This window comes from Embiotoca jacksoni, unplaced genomic scaffold, assembly GCF_022577435.1.
Source record: "Embiotoca jacksoni isolate LCO1_2020_lvr unplaced genomic scaffold, fEmbJac1.0.p SCAF_32, whole genome shotgun sequence".
NCBI classification, from domain to species: Eukaryota; Metazoa; Chordata; class Actinopteri; family Embiotocidae; genus Embiotoca; species Embiotoca jacksoni.
The window spans coordinates 1,237,050-1,256,607 of record NW_027185384.1 but is presented as its reverse complement, the minus strand read 5'-3'; the positions used below and the strand labels follow the sequence as shown (position 1 = coordinate 1,256,607).

The 19,558-nt window shown below is 41.7% G+C and overlaps 1 protein-coding gene across 10 annotated transcripts in view; it reads right to left on the bottom strand.

Moving 5' to 3' along the window:
- magi2a (membrane associated guanylate kinase, WW and PDZ domain containing 2a) overlaps nt 1-19,558 on the bottom strand; it is a 199,443-nt gene that overhangs the window by 46,614 nt on the left and 133,271 nt on the right. For all 10 annotated transcript variants that reach the window (XM_069164921.1, XM_069164922.1, XM_069164923.1 and 7 more), the window contains 3 exons: nt 18,414-18,493; nt 1,625-1,682; nt 296-417 (listed from right to left, as the gene is read on the bottom strand). In XM_069164921.1, coding sequence (XP_069021022.1) covers nt 296-417; nt 1,625-1,682; nt 18,414-18,493 — 260 coding nt within the window. The remainder of the gene's footprint in view (nt 1-295; nt 418-1,624; nt 1,683-18,413; nt 18,494-19,558) is intronic.

Here is a 19,558-nt window from a genome sequence, read left to right as displayed (position 1 = left end):
TCAATTCAAATGTTTTGTTTTTTAAATAGCACTTATCCTGCACCTGCATCTGTAATTAAAGGAATTATGATACTTTCAGAGCACATAATGAATATGAAAACACCATTTTTGAACTGAAGCTGAAAGATTTAACAACATAACTTGTTATTTGAAAAAAAGTTGCTCTACCTGCAGTATAGTTCGATAATACTCCCTAAAACATACTGACACTTAAAAAGTACGACTCCGTGGGCAGCCTAATAATAAAAAGAAAATTTCTCAGGGAGAAGCCAAGAGATCATCAAGGTGGTCTTACCTCTGTAGATGGTGGGAAGGGGCAGTGAGGACAGACCCTGGCTTTGCATCTGCTGCTGCTGCTGGAGTCTCCTCTTCGCCTCCAGGACTGGGTTCTCAAACTGGGTCCTTCTATTTATATGACTGCGATGACAACATTAAAATAAAGAAATTAAAAAACAGATTTCACATTACTCTGCTACACGTATCTCAGACCTCCTCTCGGCAAAGATCACGTCTAATAAACCTGGCACTACAGCAGCTATTGCCTTGATGATTAATTAAATGGCCGGTCCCCTCATTATGTAACAACTGCAGAGTGGCTTTGCTGTGTAGAAAAGAACAAACGCCTCATTCTGGGTTTTTCTTCCGTAATTCAGCCCGTTTTATAATCCGAGTCATGTGAATCTCTGGCTGGAGGGAAACCTGCACGTGCAACAGCGATTTCCTTTAACGTCCCACGTTGTTCTTAATTTAGGTTGTAAGGAGGGGGATAGTCACTGACTACAAATACTGTAATTTGACAGTGTGAAATAATTAGTCATCATTAGATACTTCCCTTACTCTTTGAGTGTATTGTGCACTGATGCGCACGCACGCACGCACGCACACACACACACACACACACACACACACACACACACACACACACACACACACATACCATCTTCCTCTCCCCTCCTTATCTTTTAATGAACCCCCCCAGTTTCACAGTGCTAATTACAAAACAGCTTCACTATACTTTTACATAGCTGCATAATTTCAAGGTCTGACAACTTCTTTTATTATATTTATATGGCACCAAAACAAGACAAATACGAGCATGTTGAGAGGGAAGTGCAGTACAGTATATAAGGCCGTTTGGTCAAGTGTCATTCTGCAGGTTTTCTTAAGCAATGTCGAGCCAAGTAATTCGCCCTGCCTGTCTAAAAATAGAGCCGCGTCCGCCTCTCCGCCCCAGAGTGGAGCATCCAGCCAAAAAAAAATTAAAAATAAAAAGACACCCCTGAACAGGGACATGCAGTTCAATGGAGGGGGCCTACCACTGCAGCAGTGACTGTGAAAACACTCATGTGTGGATATAGTTGAAAGGACGTGCAGAGTGCTCGCTGCTGAGCTAATCGACACATACAGATGCAGCATGAGTGGGTAACAGAAATACGGCTGAGCCAGATAAACCCCCCCCCCCCCCGCAAACTGACAGCGCGCCGTCAGCAGGCAGACACAAGGACTCACTTTTTCCCGGCTGCACTGCCAGTCTGCTCTGAGTAAATATGATTAATACAGCACCAGCGGGCTACACTGAAAATCAAAAGCAAGCTATTACATATTAAAGATGCACCCAACTTACTCGACATAGTAGCTGCCGTAAATGGGGTCATCGATTTTCTCCCAGCCGTACGGAAGCTCTGTAAAAAAACAAAACAACAGCAGCCAGATAGCAATAATGAAAGGCTTGTTTATTCAATGAACTTGCAGCAGCAGGTTATTGATCTCGCATGAAAACATCTTTTGTGACTGAATTATTTTACAGATTTATTTTACTGTCAGTAATTACCAGGAATTTGATGGTAAAATAACAGATTAACTGGAGGGATTGTTGTTCTTTCTCGGCAGGCTGTATGTTGAGGCTTGTGAGTATTTTGAAGTCTCATCTTTTATAAAAGAAATGGATGGCAACACGACACGAGATAAAAACTCAACTGTGTTTTCCCAGCAACTTGTCACATTGATTGATTTAAAGAGGCTATCGGTTCTTTAAAGCTGCGCATCAAATGGACCCCTCTTCAAGAAAAAGTTCCAAAATAACAACAAATATCGAAAGATCTGCTGGCTGAATTTAAGTCAGTAAAATATTTATGCCCCGCATCTTCTCCAGGCTGTAAATAGTGTGTTTTGATGTGGGAACTTTGCATGAGATGAGCAGCCCCAGAGGGTGTTGAACCTTCACAGCATCAACTGGTCCATGTTTCTACTGGTGGTTCACAGCTTTTTCTCAAAATATTATGCGGATCAATGTTACCAACAATACATTGCACACGACAGTCAGTTACTGACAAATGACAGACCGATCAAACAACACGACACTTGTGATGACAGTTTGAACGACGTATCAAAGTACGACTGTCAGAATTCTGTGTTTTATCTGCACAATGACATAAAACGGAGTCCGTGAGTATAAAAGACACTTTTCACTTCTACCCTCGGAACAGAATCCCGTAAAATATTTGTAGATAATCACTGATGTCCTGACGTGTATGCTGACATTGACATTCTAACTGAATATAAATCGACTGAATATACTTCATCTCCATTTTTTAAACCAACAGCTGAAGCGTCAAATTGCCACAAAAGCCCAGAGAACAGTTGTGAGAAATCCTCCGAATGTTTCGTAAACCGTGCGCACAAGGATCTGGTTTGGATTTACCACTATTTTATAGAATGACATGATAATCATTTGTCAAGTAGGGATAATGCTCTGCAGTAATATCATGATATATCAGGGCCCTGAGTGGGGCGTGAATATCTGTGCCCAGTTTCATGAGAATCGATCAAGTAACTGTTGAGGAGCATCACTTTAAACCACAGCACCATGGTGTTTCTAGAGGTCAGAGGAAAGTCAGTGAGTCACCAACAGTCATATCCGTCCTCTGGTGAACATGAACGCCTGTTTAAAATCCATCAAATACTTGTTGAGACATTTCGTTTTGGACCAAAGTCGTGGACCGACTGACGAACCGACATCCTTGCTCAGATACAATAAACAGCTTCAACTGGTCACACAAAGTGGACTTTAACTTTTCAACGGCATTGCATGAGCGCAAAGTCATAGGTATTTCTGCTACCTCAGCCTCTTTCTGTGTGTGGATGGTACCGCAGTATACGCTGCCTCCCCCCCCCTTCCCCTCCCCCAGGGATCAAAGCGTTTCTCCCTTCAAACCCTGACAGTCAGAAGTCATTTTGGACAAGATGTTCAGAGTTGCCCTCTCGTCTTTTCTCTGCCCCGCAGCTCTCTGACAGAACACAGCTCTTTAAAAAAAAAAAAAAAAAAAAAAAATGTCTAGAAGGAGTTTCCACCGTTTGCTTTCCAGGATGGGAGCAATTAGCATTTAAAGCATATTCACACACGTCAGTGTTTTAGCATAATAGCGGAATCATTCAGAGCTAAGTTGGGTACATACTGCGAGAGGGCTCCTGCAGAAAGAGCATCTGAGTTGATTTTGGCGCGACGCTCGGGCACGGCGTGTTCCAGTGCGTCCCCAGCTCAGAACCAGACCGGCTTTGATTGGTGACAATGCAAAGTTAATCAGGATGAGAGGCGAGATAACGGCAGAGAAAACGCTTCCCTCTTCGGGAAGGGGAGCAGCCGGAGGGAGCGCTGAAAGCACCTCGGGCTGCTGAGGACCCCGCGGCTGGTCGAGGGCACACAGACGGAGACTCACCGAGTGTGTAATGTACCGCGGTCATCGCATATATGTAATATTACTCCTTGACCTAGTTTAGACTGAAGAGAGCGCGGCGCAATACTCCACTCCCTCCCAGCTCCGCCGTGCAGAAAAGAAAGAATTACCACAACAACGCTGGTGGAGCGCTTGTTGTTGCTTCTCTGAACCCCTGCCCCCATCCCCTCAAAACAAATGATTAAAGTTTCAGTAGGATGCACTATTTTTTTTGCCTGCACACTCACTAAAATGCATACTTGCCCTACACACACACACACACACACACACACACACACACACACACACACACACACACACGGGTGTGAGTGATATAACAGAGTGCTGCCAGCAGGTTGACAGCCCACGGGAATACCTCCTGTGAACACCACAACATTCCTTAGCCCATCTCCACTCATTAAATATGAAAGAGAGTGTTTCATGTTCTCACCTTTGCTAGCTGACATATAGACACACACACACACACACACACACACACACACACACACATACAAATTATGCTACTTACTTTTCCCGCACAGAAACACGGAGCCTCTCTATCATTTTGCATATGCACACAAGAGATCAAAGGGCTGTCATGTACCTCAGCAGTCTTCTCATGAAAAGCTTTTCCATTAAAACGTCCACAGAAAGAACTGCAGGAAGCCAGAAACACGTCCGCTTTCAGTTTCCAGACGGAGGCCGATGGACTCCACACACCACACGCTTTAAGGGGAGGGGGGAAATCCACTTTATTACAACCTGGGTCTCTTTTTGATTCTTCCAATCATTTCTGTCAGTCACGATAACACGATAATCATCGGATCAAGCACTGAAATCTGGGAACACGTCAACAACTGCAGCGAGGTCTGACAGAGAAAGAAATACAAGCGATCAGATGCCTGTGAACAAGACAACTAGGTCATTCAAACCAACTAAATGTTGGTAATGAATGTTTGTAAAATCTATGTTTGGATGATTGCTTCTGTTTCTTGCCTGTTTGGACTTCCTTTTAGCCATATTGTTGTGTTGTCAAGGCTCAGCAATTCAAGGAATAGTTCAACATTTGTGTACGGTGCTAAAGCCAGGAGGTGGTGTAGCTTGGTTTACATATTCGATTCAATTCCATTTATAGTGTAGAATCAACACGAAACGGGATCTCAAGACACTTTACAATCATAAAGACAGGCTTTGAAAACAGCCAACTTTCCCCTCTCTAAAGTGAAAAAATAAGGCTATCAGCTTCCTTTAAATGTGTTAATCAGTTTAAGTCTTTACGCAAAGCTGAGCTGAGCTGAGCTAAGCTAATATCCACTTAAACCTTTGTGGCCACAAATGACTACTTTATAACAGTAAATGCTAAAATATAATATGAAAGTAACACAAGTAGAGACGAGAACGCAGCAACATTTAAGCAACTTGTAAAGTTTGCAAATGAAAGGGATTCATCTTCTTTCTACAATTATAAAGACTGTATCTCAGTGTGCGTACTTACACTTGCTTTTTGAATGCACATGTGTATTCATATTGACAAAAAAGGAGACCTGCAGTGCACTACGAGGCCACCAGATGGTGTATTTATAATGATGAAATAAATTGAGTATGAAAAGCTGGACACTTCTCAGCCGTCAACAGTCTTGCTGCAGAACTTAATAACTGCTGAAAGTGTTTATTTTTCACTCCGAAGCCGGAGTTGGAGAGAAGCCATCAGTGTGTTTATTGTGTGTGTGTGTGTGTGAAACAGAGGGCATGAAAACAGATATTTTCGTAGGTGATGTATTTACTAATATGTAGTGCGCTGACGGAAGTTCCCCAAACTAATTCTCTTTCACGTGATCAACACAATATTGTCATTACTGATAGAGGATGGCCAGAAGTTTATTTGTTAATTCCCTGCAACCACTTGTGAAGTGAGACTTTTTAAAAGAACAAGTTTCATTATGTGACACATGAAAAGCTGAATTTATAAAAGCTGAAGCTGAATTTATAAGCAGTAATAATAACACAATATGTTCTTCTGACACAGCCTTACAGCACTAGCTTGAGGTGGCTCCTATAAAGATATTGTAGTGTAATGGATATTACTGAGTCAGTGCTTTAATGCACTGTTTCTGTTAAGCATTCACTATTATCCTGTAAGTGCTACTTGTGGCTACTGAGGCCGTTATTCAGCAGAACTCTTTCTTTAAGCTGTTTAATGCAGTGTCATGGCTGCAGTGTTTCACATCCACCTTCAGTGAAAAGTTTCTTTCAGCGAGCAGTGTGCGCGTTGATGAATTCAGAACTTAGGATGATTGTCTCCTCTGCGCTCTCTCTTTGTCTGGCTCCACCGAGTGCCGTCTATAACCTCTTTGTCAGCAGCCTGCAACGGAGAACTAACTCCCGCGGACAAGGAGAGAGAAAATGTGTGTATGTGTGTGTGTGTGTGTGTATATATATATATATATATATATATATAAATATAACGCACACCGGCGCTGCTTATCACTGCCATGCTGCATGCGTCCAGGAAGCGAAATGTCAAGCCGGTGTCGAATTTTCAGGTGGCAGCTTACGATGGAGCCCTGAAGCGAGTGGAAAAATGTTTACAATTTCTAGTCGTGCCACAAAGTCTATCCCGCAGTCACAGGTGGAGGGCCTCTTACGACCAGCAGGAGGCATCCTGGCATCTTCCCCCACATTTCCCCCCCACCCTAACAGTACCACTCAATAACATCTCTCTGTGCCTGCTTCACCTTACTTCCCCTTCTCTGTCCTTCTTTCGATGTCTTACTGCCTAAAGTGTCCTCTCATCGCACATTCAGTCTCTCCGAAAACGCCTTTTTCTGAAGTGAAGTTTCATGCTCGCAAGCTTGTGCATTTTTTATTCTGCTTTTTTCTACTTTGGTCGTAAGAGCATGGTGGCAAACCACACAGCCCTCAGATACCACAGGGATTTAGCCAGGCCCCGTTTCTTCTTTCCATTCTTTAATTTCTTCCACCTTTTGAAAAGCAAACAGGCTGAACCGAATCATCTTCACTGCCTCGAGCCTTTTGTACTCACCAAAAATTAAAGTCCTTTCCTTGTGTATAGTGCACTGCACAGGGCTTCATTTATCATGTCACCTTTGAATGCAGCCCGCATTCGAGCACTGAGGCTGCGGTGAAAAACTTCTCTCGATTCATTAATAAAAGTTTCTACCGGTCAATACAGGCACAGAATCCATCAGCTAAAGGTTTGATTTTCAGACAGATTCAAGGACACACAATTAGCTGCACAGGCCAATAAAATGTACAATACAGACGCTTCTGAAAAAAATGTATGTAGTTTATTTTGCTGTTGTTGTGACAGTGTTTCAGCCCTACCTCCCAACCTCAATTATCTGAACCTCTAACTTAAGCAGGAAAGTCTCTGAAATGCCACCACGGACAAAGAAGCTGTCACAAAGTTACAATGCTGCCCTTAATTATCCGAGTTTCGTTTCCAAAAAAAAATTTGATTTCATTCACTGATATTCAATTCTGTGCAAATGTTCAAGGGACTTTAATGTTTTGATTCTTATCCATCATGGAGTCATCTCATTGATCCCAAATTCTGAAACATTTAAATTAAATTTGATTTGAACAGCTCCAAATCACAGCATACATCATCTCGGGGAACTCAACATGTCATGATCCTTTCAAAATTATCGCGAGGAACTCAATTACAATTCAACAATTCCACCGTGAACGACCGCTGGAAGAAAAAAACCCTCTCTTTTAACAGGAATAAATCTCCAACAGAAGCAGGGAGGGCAGAGAGAGAATAAACAGCATAAAGAGACGGCAGACAGTAAATACTGGGTAACGTGACACTGACTCCAAATGTACAGCCAGAGTTTGTAATACACCTCCTCTAGTGGATACCGGGTCAGTGTCACGGTTTGGCCTCACGCAGCCGTGAAAAAACACATTGATAAGCTTTGGAAAACTATCCATGTAATCACCCTGCCCGACCGCTCTTCATGGACTTAAGCAATTTGATACTTCATCAAATGACCTCTGTCACATGACCCGTGTCATTTGACCTGCATCTACCCGCCGGTAGGTTCGGACAGGAAGAGGAACAAGGAATCGTCCAACCAGTGGCGAGGCCCCATCACAGCCCCGATCTCACCAGGAAGTTGGAGACGGAGGACACCGAGGCAGCTGAAATAAACGCTCTCTGAAATGCCTCAAACAACCTGCCCGCCAAGTGCCACAGTACAAACACTAAGTGCACCAAGGAGAACCGGTGCTGTTGCAACAGAAAAGGATGCTCACACTAAATATTGATTCCATCGAGTTTTTATTTCTGTACTCCACGTTGTATGAAGGTAATTCTGTATTCTGCACAGTACTGTGTATTTTAAGGTATAATAACTGACTTTGATATACTTTAACATAAAGTGACTTCAATGCCGTACATTTTAAATTCCAATAAATCTTAGATTGAATCGGTCGTTAACTGCGCGGCGCAATGTTAGATTTAACAATTTAATACAACAGCAAACATTCACTGAGTAGCTATTTTGTCTGGTGTGCAGCCAAACAAACAACTTCACACTGTTTTAATGAAGATGTCAGTCAATAATGAGCCTTTGTAAATCCTGTATTGAGCGACTACCTGACTTCCCATTGTGGACGGTTTGTGAGGTTTTTCCACAAAAGAGCAAGACTCAGCAGGATTGGTCAACTTGGTGCCGAGCTGAAGGTCCAAGTATTCATCTTACAGCTGGTGGTTCAGCTATCCACTGTAATTTTTTAAAACTGGTCTGCTGACAAAAAAAAAGAAAAAAAAAAGCAGATTTTTACATGCTTTTAGAATTTAGATAACCTCAGTGACAAATGCACTGCATTTCCTGTGAATGTCTCAGAATAAAAACCACCTTGTTTCGCCAGCTGACTGCTCTGAATATGAAACAGCAGCTCTAAAATGGCTGCAGAGGAGCAAACAAACAGTGAGGCTGATGTCAATGAGATAACATTACAAACAATACAGCTGCATTACATGCTGCCTCTTTCCCCGTCATTCCTTTCTGCCTTCAAAGGCAGTCTAAATCTCAAGTAAGTACACTGATGTTGGATATTGCAGAAACAAAGTATCTCAATGTCTACAGTGTATATATTAAACCAAATCAAATCTCACCAAGTGAAATAAGGTATGAGTTATAGGTATTATGTGTTTCTGTAGCAGGGACAAAGCCTGCTGCCCTCTCACCCAGCTGAACATTAATACACTCAGGCCACCTGTGAATTCAACTCCCACCATGTTTGCAATGATTAATAGCGGTGTTTGCAAAAAAAAAAAAAATGAAGCAATTTATTTTGAGATTATCCAGGGTTCTCGGTCCACTGTGAAGATCAGCACAAATTTTAGAGGGGGAAACCTCAGAAATATCCACAAAGCCGTCCTTTTACTCTTCTGCTGTGAAAACAGAAAACATAACCAAGTGCCACATGATGCTCTTTTTGAATCTCCCGAGTTTATAATTTTTCTCTGGTACCACCTTGTATGACATTAACAGAACAGCCTTTTCAGAGGAAGTGATGATCAACGTATAATTCAATTCAGAATAAAAAATGCTCCAGTTTTTGTTCTGGTAATCACCATCCTGCCCGTCATAATCAAAAGCACAATCCAAATTGTAGAGAGGGACGCTGTGTGCTTCGAAGGAGCTCGCTGGCCCTCTGGGATACAATATTTTGCGAGCCTTGATGGGCTTGTTGATGGGTAAACATGACTTGGCACAGAAAGTCTCACCTGCAAGACGGGGGCTATCTACCATCCTCTGTTTCATTGGCAGAGGAGTGAGGTGGAGAATAAAAGGCAGTTGGAGGAAAAGAGGCTGGAACAGCAGAATACGATTATCTCGTGTGTGGAAGCTGCTGACTAACTCTTTTCTCTTCATCAGGGAGTGTGGCGATAATGCACCAACACAAACAGCAATGCGCCAACAAAGGAAACTGTTGAAAGGTAAATTACGGAAGTAAACATGAATTGATATAATTAACTCAGAAGTAAACATGGATCTCAAGACAATGCAGGTTTCAAACCTGGAAGAAAATTTGCCACTGCAAATATTTTGAGGAAGAAAATGTATTAAACATGTTTGTTTGTCCTTAAGAATACGTACAATGCATTTATTAAAGAAGTGTTGCACATCGCAACCAACTGACCACCCCTCGCCTCACCCTCCGTTTCAACTCAATTCAAAAATACAATGTCACAATAAAAGCATAGGATCTGTAGGATGTTAATTAAATCAGAATATTTCAGTAATGTTAGGTGAAAAGTAGCATGACTGTGTTATTAGAAAACATACATCTGCAGCTAATCTCTTGTTTAAAAAGTCAAATTTGGCAACAGTACTAACATTGTTTTTTCTAACTTATTAAAAAAATGACATCATACAGGTGCATCTGCGTACAGGTGTTTGGATGCTGTGATACGTTGTGGTTGTTGGTGTGGCAGGAGTCGCACTGTGGAAATCTGATCTCAAATCTCAGAACATTTCAGCAACTTTATGCTGACTATCAACAAAGCTCCTCTAAATTAGAACGGCCAAAGATTTCACAACAACTCTCTCACAAGTTCCACTTTCATACATAAGATATGACTCTCTAAAAACTTAAAAGCAAAAACACTCCAGCCACGAGTTCTGATGTGCTAGAATATAAAAAATTAAAAAGTAAATACGGAGCAGCAATCAGATACACACCTTAAATATTTATTTATTGGGTCTACACTATCAGTGCAGTATATGACACTGGTTAACACAGCTTTGAAAGTAAAATATGCATTAACGTGTCATTTTAGTTGCGAGCACTCAGAGACCTGATAAGATTAGGGACTAACTTGCGGTACATATTCAAATCTGAGACCTGCCAAAACTCAAGTATTGACTCCAAAACAGCTCCAGCAAAGTGTTTGACTTAACATGAGGTACACATGCTCAGTATGTGCATATTTTAGTGTAACTATGAAGTCAACATGCAACGTTTCCCCGAGGACAAGTGCATAAGCTCTGTCATATGAGCAGCTGACAGCTAATCACATGACTGAATTGGTTTAGAGTCTGATAAACCTGCAGAGGGTCTGATTGATGCAAGATTTACGGTCATATTTTTACGTCACAGACCGACAGACATGTACAATTTTTTGCCCCATGGCAAAGATTCTGGATTATAGTCTTTTAAAAGATGATTAATAACCCAATACATCTCCACTGTGACGGGAAAAGTCAAAGCAACAGCCAAGGCTCTCACAACAAATCAGTTAATTGTGTCACTTGCTGGCACCAGCGTTCTCCTCCGGTTTATTATTCCCTGTTTCAACGAGCTACTGTGTTTTTTTTTCTCCCACAGCTCGTTTTGCTGCTGAATGCACCTGTGCGGTGCGGAGAAATCGACGTCCTCGCATGCCTTCGACCGCAAAACTCTCACTGGTCTCAGACTCACAGCGAGCAGACAATCGTGAAAATGAAAGAAAAAAAAAACTGAATCCACAAGCTTGTAGCTTATCTCGATGTTCCAGGGACGGGAGGACACGTACTGAACTGACCTGGCACTTCGTCTCTCCTCTTTCGCCTCCAAAGTTCTGGTGTGTTTGGCTTTGCGAAAAACATTGTGTGCAGCTTCACGCATGAACATGCACGCTTTCTCCTCTTTTACTTCCCACCTGCAGCATCACTGTACAAAACCCTCTCCTCGTCCCCAGACAGTGCTGTTCTGAGAGACCCTTTTGTGACGTGGGGGATAATTATGGAAAGTAGCGTGTTTCATAATAACCTCCAGGAAGCTGTCAATTACATCAAATTAAGGTTAATGAGATTCAACTAATTTATAACCCAATAAGAGCCCATTCAGACAAACAAAAATGTAAATAAATGGTAATATCAGTGAAATATTGTAAAAAGAAATTACAGCTTAGCTGTACATAGTTTAATACATATTTTTAACTTTGTTTCAGGGCAAATATATTTACTGTGTTTCAAAAAATAACTTTTATATATTTATTTATATGACCATGGTTTTAAACTGCAGCTTAACTTATGTATAATCACAGAGATACATAATCAAATATATCGTTCAAACAGTACACCATTCTCTGACTATTTAATTGAGAAAGCAGTTGCAGATAAACTAATAGATGTGAATTAGTACTGGGGATATAAATATACAATTATATGATCTAGGGATCACCGCTGGTGCTTTAGCAAACATTTAAAAGAAAAAAAATTGTAATGAGGATTAATAATATATGAGGCCGAGAAAAATGGAATAATTTATGGTTCCTTTTTTTTTTTTTTTTATAGTGAAAGAACACTCAAGTGAGAGACGTCACCTAAAATATTGGACTGGTGATGTTCTACATTATTTCATTTGAATAAAAAAATGAGATGAAATGAAAGTAAACTCACAAATAAACAGTTCCACCTTTCAAAATAACTCAGTATTTCCTATAACAGCCGTAGTTTGTAGCCAACTTCAACAAGAGTAAATAATGCATTCGTGAGGGACTATTTTTACTTGCGGATTAAAACACATTTTGTCGTTTTAGTTAGTAGTTCTGGCAGCAGGATGGGGTATGTGGGACTGATTCTACTACTCATTACACTACAGTACCCATGTTCATCTTAAAAGGAGGACACAGCGGTGTGCCTAATTGATTGTTATAATTGTGGATAATTTTTATATCAGTCTGTGTTTAGTTTTTGTGTTTTTATGGGATTTATTAACAAAAGACAACATAAAGAACATTTATCCTATAACACATTTCTTGACTATCTTGGAAAAACAACATGATATCACTGATGCATCGATTTACTGCCCAGATCTACTTAGTACATCAGTTGGATTGAGTGCAGTTGAAAAATACATTGTGGCTGGTAACCACACACGCTGACAGTTAATTCAGCTGCCACATGTCAAACACACACCTGCCACATGGGGTCTTATGAATCCTGCCTCCAATCTCCAGACCCCAGGCAAGCTCTGCTGGGGATGTTCTGAAAATACATCCATCAATCACGCTGCAGACAGCTTCACCTACCCCTCCCTGCAACACTCCTCTCTCTACTGCTGCAGGAGGCTCAAGGTGAAGGAGGGCGCTGCGTCTCTCCATCTATAATAACTCACCTGTAGGACTGCACACGCACACTCGACACTACATGGCGTGCGTGTGTGTGTGTGTGTGTGTGTGTGTATGTGTGTATGTGTGTGTGTGTGTGTGTGTGTCCACTTTCAGTGTCCCCTAAAAAAAAAAACTGAAGGCATCACACACAAAAATAAGAAATCACAAAATCCATCCTCTGACATCCCGCTGGGCCGGATAAAAGGACGACAGAGCTAACGGGAGAGATGACATTTTCCCAGCAACACTTATATGGACACGAGTGATGAAGTATTTTATAGGCACACGCACACACACACACACACAGGATGGCTTTTTTTTTTTTTTTTTTTTTTTTTTTTTTTTTTTATATTGCAGACTGCGGAAAAGCTAAGAAAAACGAGTAAAACACAAGCCCTGCTTTTCCCCCGGGAGAGAGCACAAGACGAGAGTCCACGGTTCGCCTGCGAGACACGATAATAATTTTGTCTCTTTGCCCGTGAAGCTCCTCACATGACCGGAATGTGTAATTACTCGTCGAGGTTTGGTCGCTCTCTATGTGCAGGCGGGTGTTGTCTGCCGGGACACACAGAGGCGAAAAAAAGCACTGTAATACGATTAAAATCCTTCACACCTGAGCATCATGAGAGCTATAATCCCTCCCTGTGTCTGTGCTCATCCACATACTGTAAACTTGGTCTTGTAGGTGCTTTGCTTCTGCAGATGGCATGCATTGACGTCTGATGAAACATACCGAAATAGTGATGAGCGGCATCTCGCAGTTTTGTCTGCTTTTTTAATTTACTTATCAGGGGGATTCTCGCTACCTGCGTTGGCGTACATGAGGTGAGAAAGAGGCTGAATAAGAACAGAATCAAGCGAAACAACAGTGGGGCCCGCTTGCTTTCTTTTCTCCCAGCCAACAAATATTTGGCAGGATTGGGGGAGGGATGGGGTGGGGGGTGGGGGGATTTTGAGGAGGAGGAGGGGGGGGGGGGGTTAAAGCAAACAGTGAGGTTCTGTAAAAAGCCTGTCCTAGTTCTTCTTTGTCTACCAAAACAAAAAGAGGAGACAGGACGACGGAGATGGATGGCTGGAGGTAGAGAGAGAGAGAGAGAGAGGAGGTGTGAAACATGGAGGCAGAAAGACTGAGAGGGAAATATAGAGTGAGTTATGTAACTACAAGGCGCCTGTGATGTCAACTGCTCTGTCTTCACTGGAGCCGACGCTCCTTTGAACACGGAGGGATGAGCGAGCGCACAGTTCTCTGCATATTTTGACAGAATCTGGTTGTATGAGCTGCAACTGACTTTTAAACATAAGAGAAAACAAGCTGTCTTTACAAGAGGTGAAAAGATGTACTCAAGTACGGCTCTGTTGAGGTACTTGAGTATTTCCAGTTTATGGTATTTTATGTCTACTCAACATTTTAATAGGGAAACATTGTATTGGCTTCAGTTTTCAAACCTGGACACTACGTCCATCTTTATACACAATAATATATCAAGTATATCAATGCTTAGTAAATACATTATGAATCCAATGTATTCCAACTTGGGGGCTTATTTTTGCAGTTTAGGCCTTCAGTTATGTTAACCAAGAAAACCAAACCTCTGGATTCAGCTCTGCCTTCTTGCTGCAGGCGGTTAATTAGGTAATTAAGCTGTATTTACTCAGCGAGTCTGTTTTTCTCTAAAGATTTGCAGCATCATCATTACCAACAAGACTATTTGGTCATACAATGAGGAAATCATGCACACAAAGTCCGCAAGTCCCTCAGAGGAATGAGCTTTTTTTGCAATTCCTTCTGAAATGAAAGTGTAAAGAACCAGAAACCGGTCCGACTCCGGTCCAGAGTCTGACCAGGGACGTCGAATATCTCACTTTAACTAAGGACGTTTAGATAATCTGAATAAAGTGTTGGCTTGTTCAAAATCGGTCTGAAGGTCTGGCCTCTAATTTCTTGCACTACTGGCCAATTGTTAAATCTTAATGGGCAGATGGTAATTAACCTGCAGAATGATGCCCACAGCTATGAAAACAAGTCACAATCAACCAGAGCTGTCCTACTTTAGTGTCTGCTGAAAATACTTCAGGTATCCAGGCTGTGATGAAGTGATTTTTCCACTGTGGTACTGCCACTTCTGCTTTAGTATGGGATCTAAATACTTCTTCTATAACTGGTCTTTACTGTGCGTGTCCCACTTAATAATGGCTTCCTCTTACTCCTCCTCTCGGCCTGTTGTCTCGTCACACCTCACAGACTCCACCCTGCGATCCTGTTAGTGCTTATCAGAGCATGGCTCAGGTTCAAACATGGACACACACACACACACACACACACACACACACACACACACACACACACACACACACACACACACACACACACACACCTTTCCACCAATCGATACCAAATTTACAGAGGCAGCTTTTCTCTCCCCAACTGAGCTCAGCTCTCAGGGGTGAACAACACACATCTCTTACAGCTTGCGTACACAGAACCCTTAAGCAGGAAACAGAGTTTAAGTTACTAAAACAAAAAAACGAAGACGAGACACCCCATTTATATATTATCCCTAACAGACACCGATCTTTTAGTCCTGGATGTCAAAACAAAGCACATCTGAAAAACTGAGTAAATACAGAGAAGAACACAAAATCCAATAAAAAAAAACAAAACAGAGCCAAAGCAGCTCAATGAGGCTGCTAAAATGTTGATGCTTTTTAAACATCATGCTTCCTGCCTTAGTTTAGCCTCATAAACCAAAATACTTTGAAAAATAAATGATAATTTACTTTAAACATATGCGGGATCACCAAAAATGTATAAAATTCATCCTAGTGTGAATATTAATGTGTCAAATTTCACAAAACCACAAATATCAATGTCCTGGAGGCTCTGGACTCAAGAAAAAAGTCAAAAGACTACCAGAGAGGTATTCAGACTACTGAATACAGGTACTGATTCAGACTCTCAAGACCAGAATGTAGAATGTTTAAAAGCAACATGGGGACATGTCAAGTGTTAAACTAGGTGGTGGATTAACCGATCAATCAGAAGTTCCTCCCTGCAAACCAATGCTGCTGGGATGCTAGAAATTTAGCCTTTATATTTGCAGTCATTTTCACAAAAAAGTCCCAAAAATGTCAATATCTGACCAAAAAAAAAAAAAAAAACCAGTGAATAAAATCCCCCAACTTTAAAATGAATGCTTTTTATCATTCGAAAACACCAGACTGAAACAAAGTCGGTCCAACTTGAGCGACTGGATCAGTCAGACCTCATTAAAATCATGTGTTTACCCCTTTACAGACCTGCCGCCACCATGTTGCTCCACAGCGGCCTCTCCTGCCTCACTTTGATTTGTCAAGCTGGGACCAACTAACTGGATGAGACATCCAACAAGATCAATAGCAATCCTCACAAATATCAGCACATCTCCTCTTGTGGAGTGTCCTTGGTGGATAAAAAGGATTGGAAGTGCTGAAGATAAAAGCGCAATCACATTTTGACTAATTCCTCACAGGCGCCTCTGTCTTTGTTTCTGTGTCATTTCATCATCTTGGAGATCTTTCTCCCTTTAATGTCTGATGATTGAGAGAGAAAAGGGAGTTTCAGCGACGACATGGGCGTTCGATGCTCAAATTTTTTTTTTTTTTTGTAAGGATAAAACAGGAAATAGGTGTCAATCGCCCCCGTCCCAATGTTTTATTGCCACCAAACACAGAGCAAATGTTTTAGGAGAAGTTGCTTTTTCACTCCACCTCGCTGGGGTCAAGTAGTATCTGCAAATAACAATCGTTTAATCTGCTCATAGCAGCAAACGTGTACAGGAGTTCTGGCAATATTAGCCGTCTTCCACAGGTTTGACTTTGACTGCTTTCTGATTAATACTGTTGAATACTAAACATGCTGATGTTTAACAGGGGTTTGTTGTTGCTGGTAATTTGCAGGCGTTCGTACGGTACACTTTATTTGTCTCGCACATTTCATGCAGGTCAACTCAATGTGCTTTACAACAACATTAAACTAATGTGACAGAAAACACAGACATGAATAGTCACTATTAATTAAATGATTTTTCAACCACCCATTCAACACAGAAAGTACACAGTTTAAAACATTTCTTTTTTTTTTTAATCTAAACCGCTGTCCTCTTCTCACTGGAGCCCTCGCACATCGGCTACAAGGTGCTCAATAGCTCCTGTTAGCATGCTAATGAGCACTAAACAAAGACAAAGCACAGCCGAGGATGATGGGAAGGTCATTAGTTTTGCAGGTTTTTATGGCATTCGGCACATTTTAGGTCAAGTGCTGAACAAATTATAATTCTGACCTGGCGGTGGTGCAAAATAAAAGGTCAGGGGATCATCAAGTTATTAAAATGTATTCTGAGACTGACATTAAAGTGTGTACTAAATTTCACACCAATTCATCCAACAGTGGTTGAGACACTACTGCACTCAAAACCACAAATGCAAACTTCATTGTGGTGGCAGTAAAAAAAAAAAAAAAAAAGTCAGAGAACCACCAAAATCATGAAGAGTCACTCGCTGCAAACATGAATGTCTTTGCAGAATTTCATGTCAATCAATAGTGGAGCCGTTTCATTCTGGAGTTGTGGATCAACTTTGCTTCATACAACTTGAAACTGAAACTTTTGGACTGTTGTTTAGACTAAATAAGCAGTTTGACGTCATCACCTTTGGGTCTTTGACCACGTTGTAGAACAAAAGTGTAACTAAAAAACGAATTAATGACAAAAACAACAATTTGTTGCTGCCCTCCTCACCACAAACGTTAAACAAACCCTGAGAACAATTTCTAAACAGTTTGACTCAGGAGTGCACTTATCTGTCGCTCTGTCTGCATGTGTTCATGTCTTTGAGTTTTGAATGTATATTTGAGAGAAAAATTGCTTTTTTTTGTGCTTTTCCAGGAATATACAAACATAAAAAAAGCCAAACCTCCCACCGTGAACAGGCACAAACTCAAAGAAACGACTGCCATTTGCCGTCTGTTGTCTCTGTCCGTCTCTAAATCTGGTCATTCCACTCAGCTCCTCCAGCTCCCTCCCTATAACTCAGTTACTACATCTCCTCTTGGTCATGCACTCAAAAAACTATGATGAATGATGAATGGGGAAGAGTGCAAACGAGCGAGATGACACATGTATGTTTGTCTATAAAGGCTCAAATGTATCGACATTCAGCCTCCTTTCGTTTATTTGTAGTGTGTTTGTGGAGTGCGTGGGCGGGTAAAGGACACTTCTCTCTCTCGGTTGAGCACAAAGAAGTCGTTGTAACCTCCAGTCTCTCTTGTCCTGGGTTTTAAACACATATCATGGAGCTTCCTACCAACAGCGCTGCCACACACATACACAATCCAGCAAATATTTCTCCAATGAAATCATCTCGCTGTGCATCTCATCCGATCAACAAGCAAGCTTTAAATCTCGTAAAATAAATGCTGTGAGCAACTTACAGTATCGATTAACATCAACGAAAGTGAAAGGCAGAAAAGCATGACAGAGGAAAAAAAAAAAAGAAAAAAAAGAAATAGAAGATGGAGACGCAGTACTCACCGTCCTCTTTGCATTCCTCGGGCGGCTTTGCCTTCTTGGCGAGCCTCGGGTCCAGCCACGATGTTGTCTTAGTGTTGTGGCTGAGGAGAAAAGACAGAGTGAGTGTGAGAGGGAGTGTGATAGATGGCGAGAGAGCGGAGACTTGGCACGGAGCGAGAAGGAGGTTGGTGGATTCTTAATTCAGCAAGAGAATCATTTCAGAGAGGAAAGATGAGACTCCCTCGTGTGCCCGTCTGTAAAAAGGTGGCAGGAGAGACGGGAAAAACAAACGCGGCACGTTAACAAAATGGCAATCAATACTTTTAATTTGCTTACGGTCTCCCATTAGCAGGCAGAGGGAGGAGGGGGGCAGAAAAGGGTGGAGAGGTGGCTGGGGGAGTGATGGAGGGGAACAGCTGTGGGCTTGGCATATTCATCCAGAGCCTGAGGCGGAGAGCTGGATCTAGATCAGATATGATGATGTGCCGGGGAAGCTCGATGCATCTACACGGCTCGTCTGAAGCTCTGGAGCCACAATGGCCTCCCTTCATGATGATAGAGCAACAGTAGGGAGGGGAAGGGCAGGGGAGGGGTACAAAGTGCTCTCAGTACAAAAAAAACAAACAAACAAAAAAAAAAACCGAGGTGAGAAGGTAAAGGAAGAGGAAGCAGCAAGAAGGCCCTCATATCTTTGTCTCTTTTCAATACTTTCAACCTCTTTGTTTTCCCACAGGAAATATTTGTTTGGAACTAAGTGTCAAAGACATACAGCACAGGGAGGAACAGTAGTCTTAAAGAAGCTAAAAACACAATATCAACACATAATCATCTTATTAAGTTGGCAAATCTGAGAGGAAACAATAGTCCGCTTTCACATCCACCACAGAGCAACATTATCATTCCACTTCAGCCCTGTTTGATTTAAGTGCAATATTTACTCCCATTTAGTCTGTTTTGGTCTCCACTAACTCCTGAGAAAAATGTTCGGCTCATTGGCAACCAGCTCGTCACTGACTGTGTCAGCTTGGCATTTGATGCTGGACAATAACAGTTGGCTCATCAGAGCCGTTTGCTGCCTGTTAAGGCTGTGAAGTAGCTCGGTGAAAGCATAATTTGCCATTTTGAGCGAAAAGAGATTTGCTAAGGAGTTGTTTTACTTCGCTAAC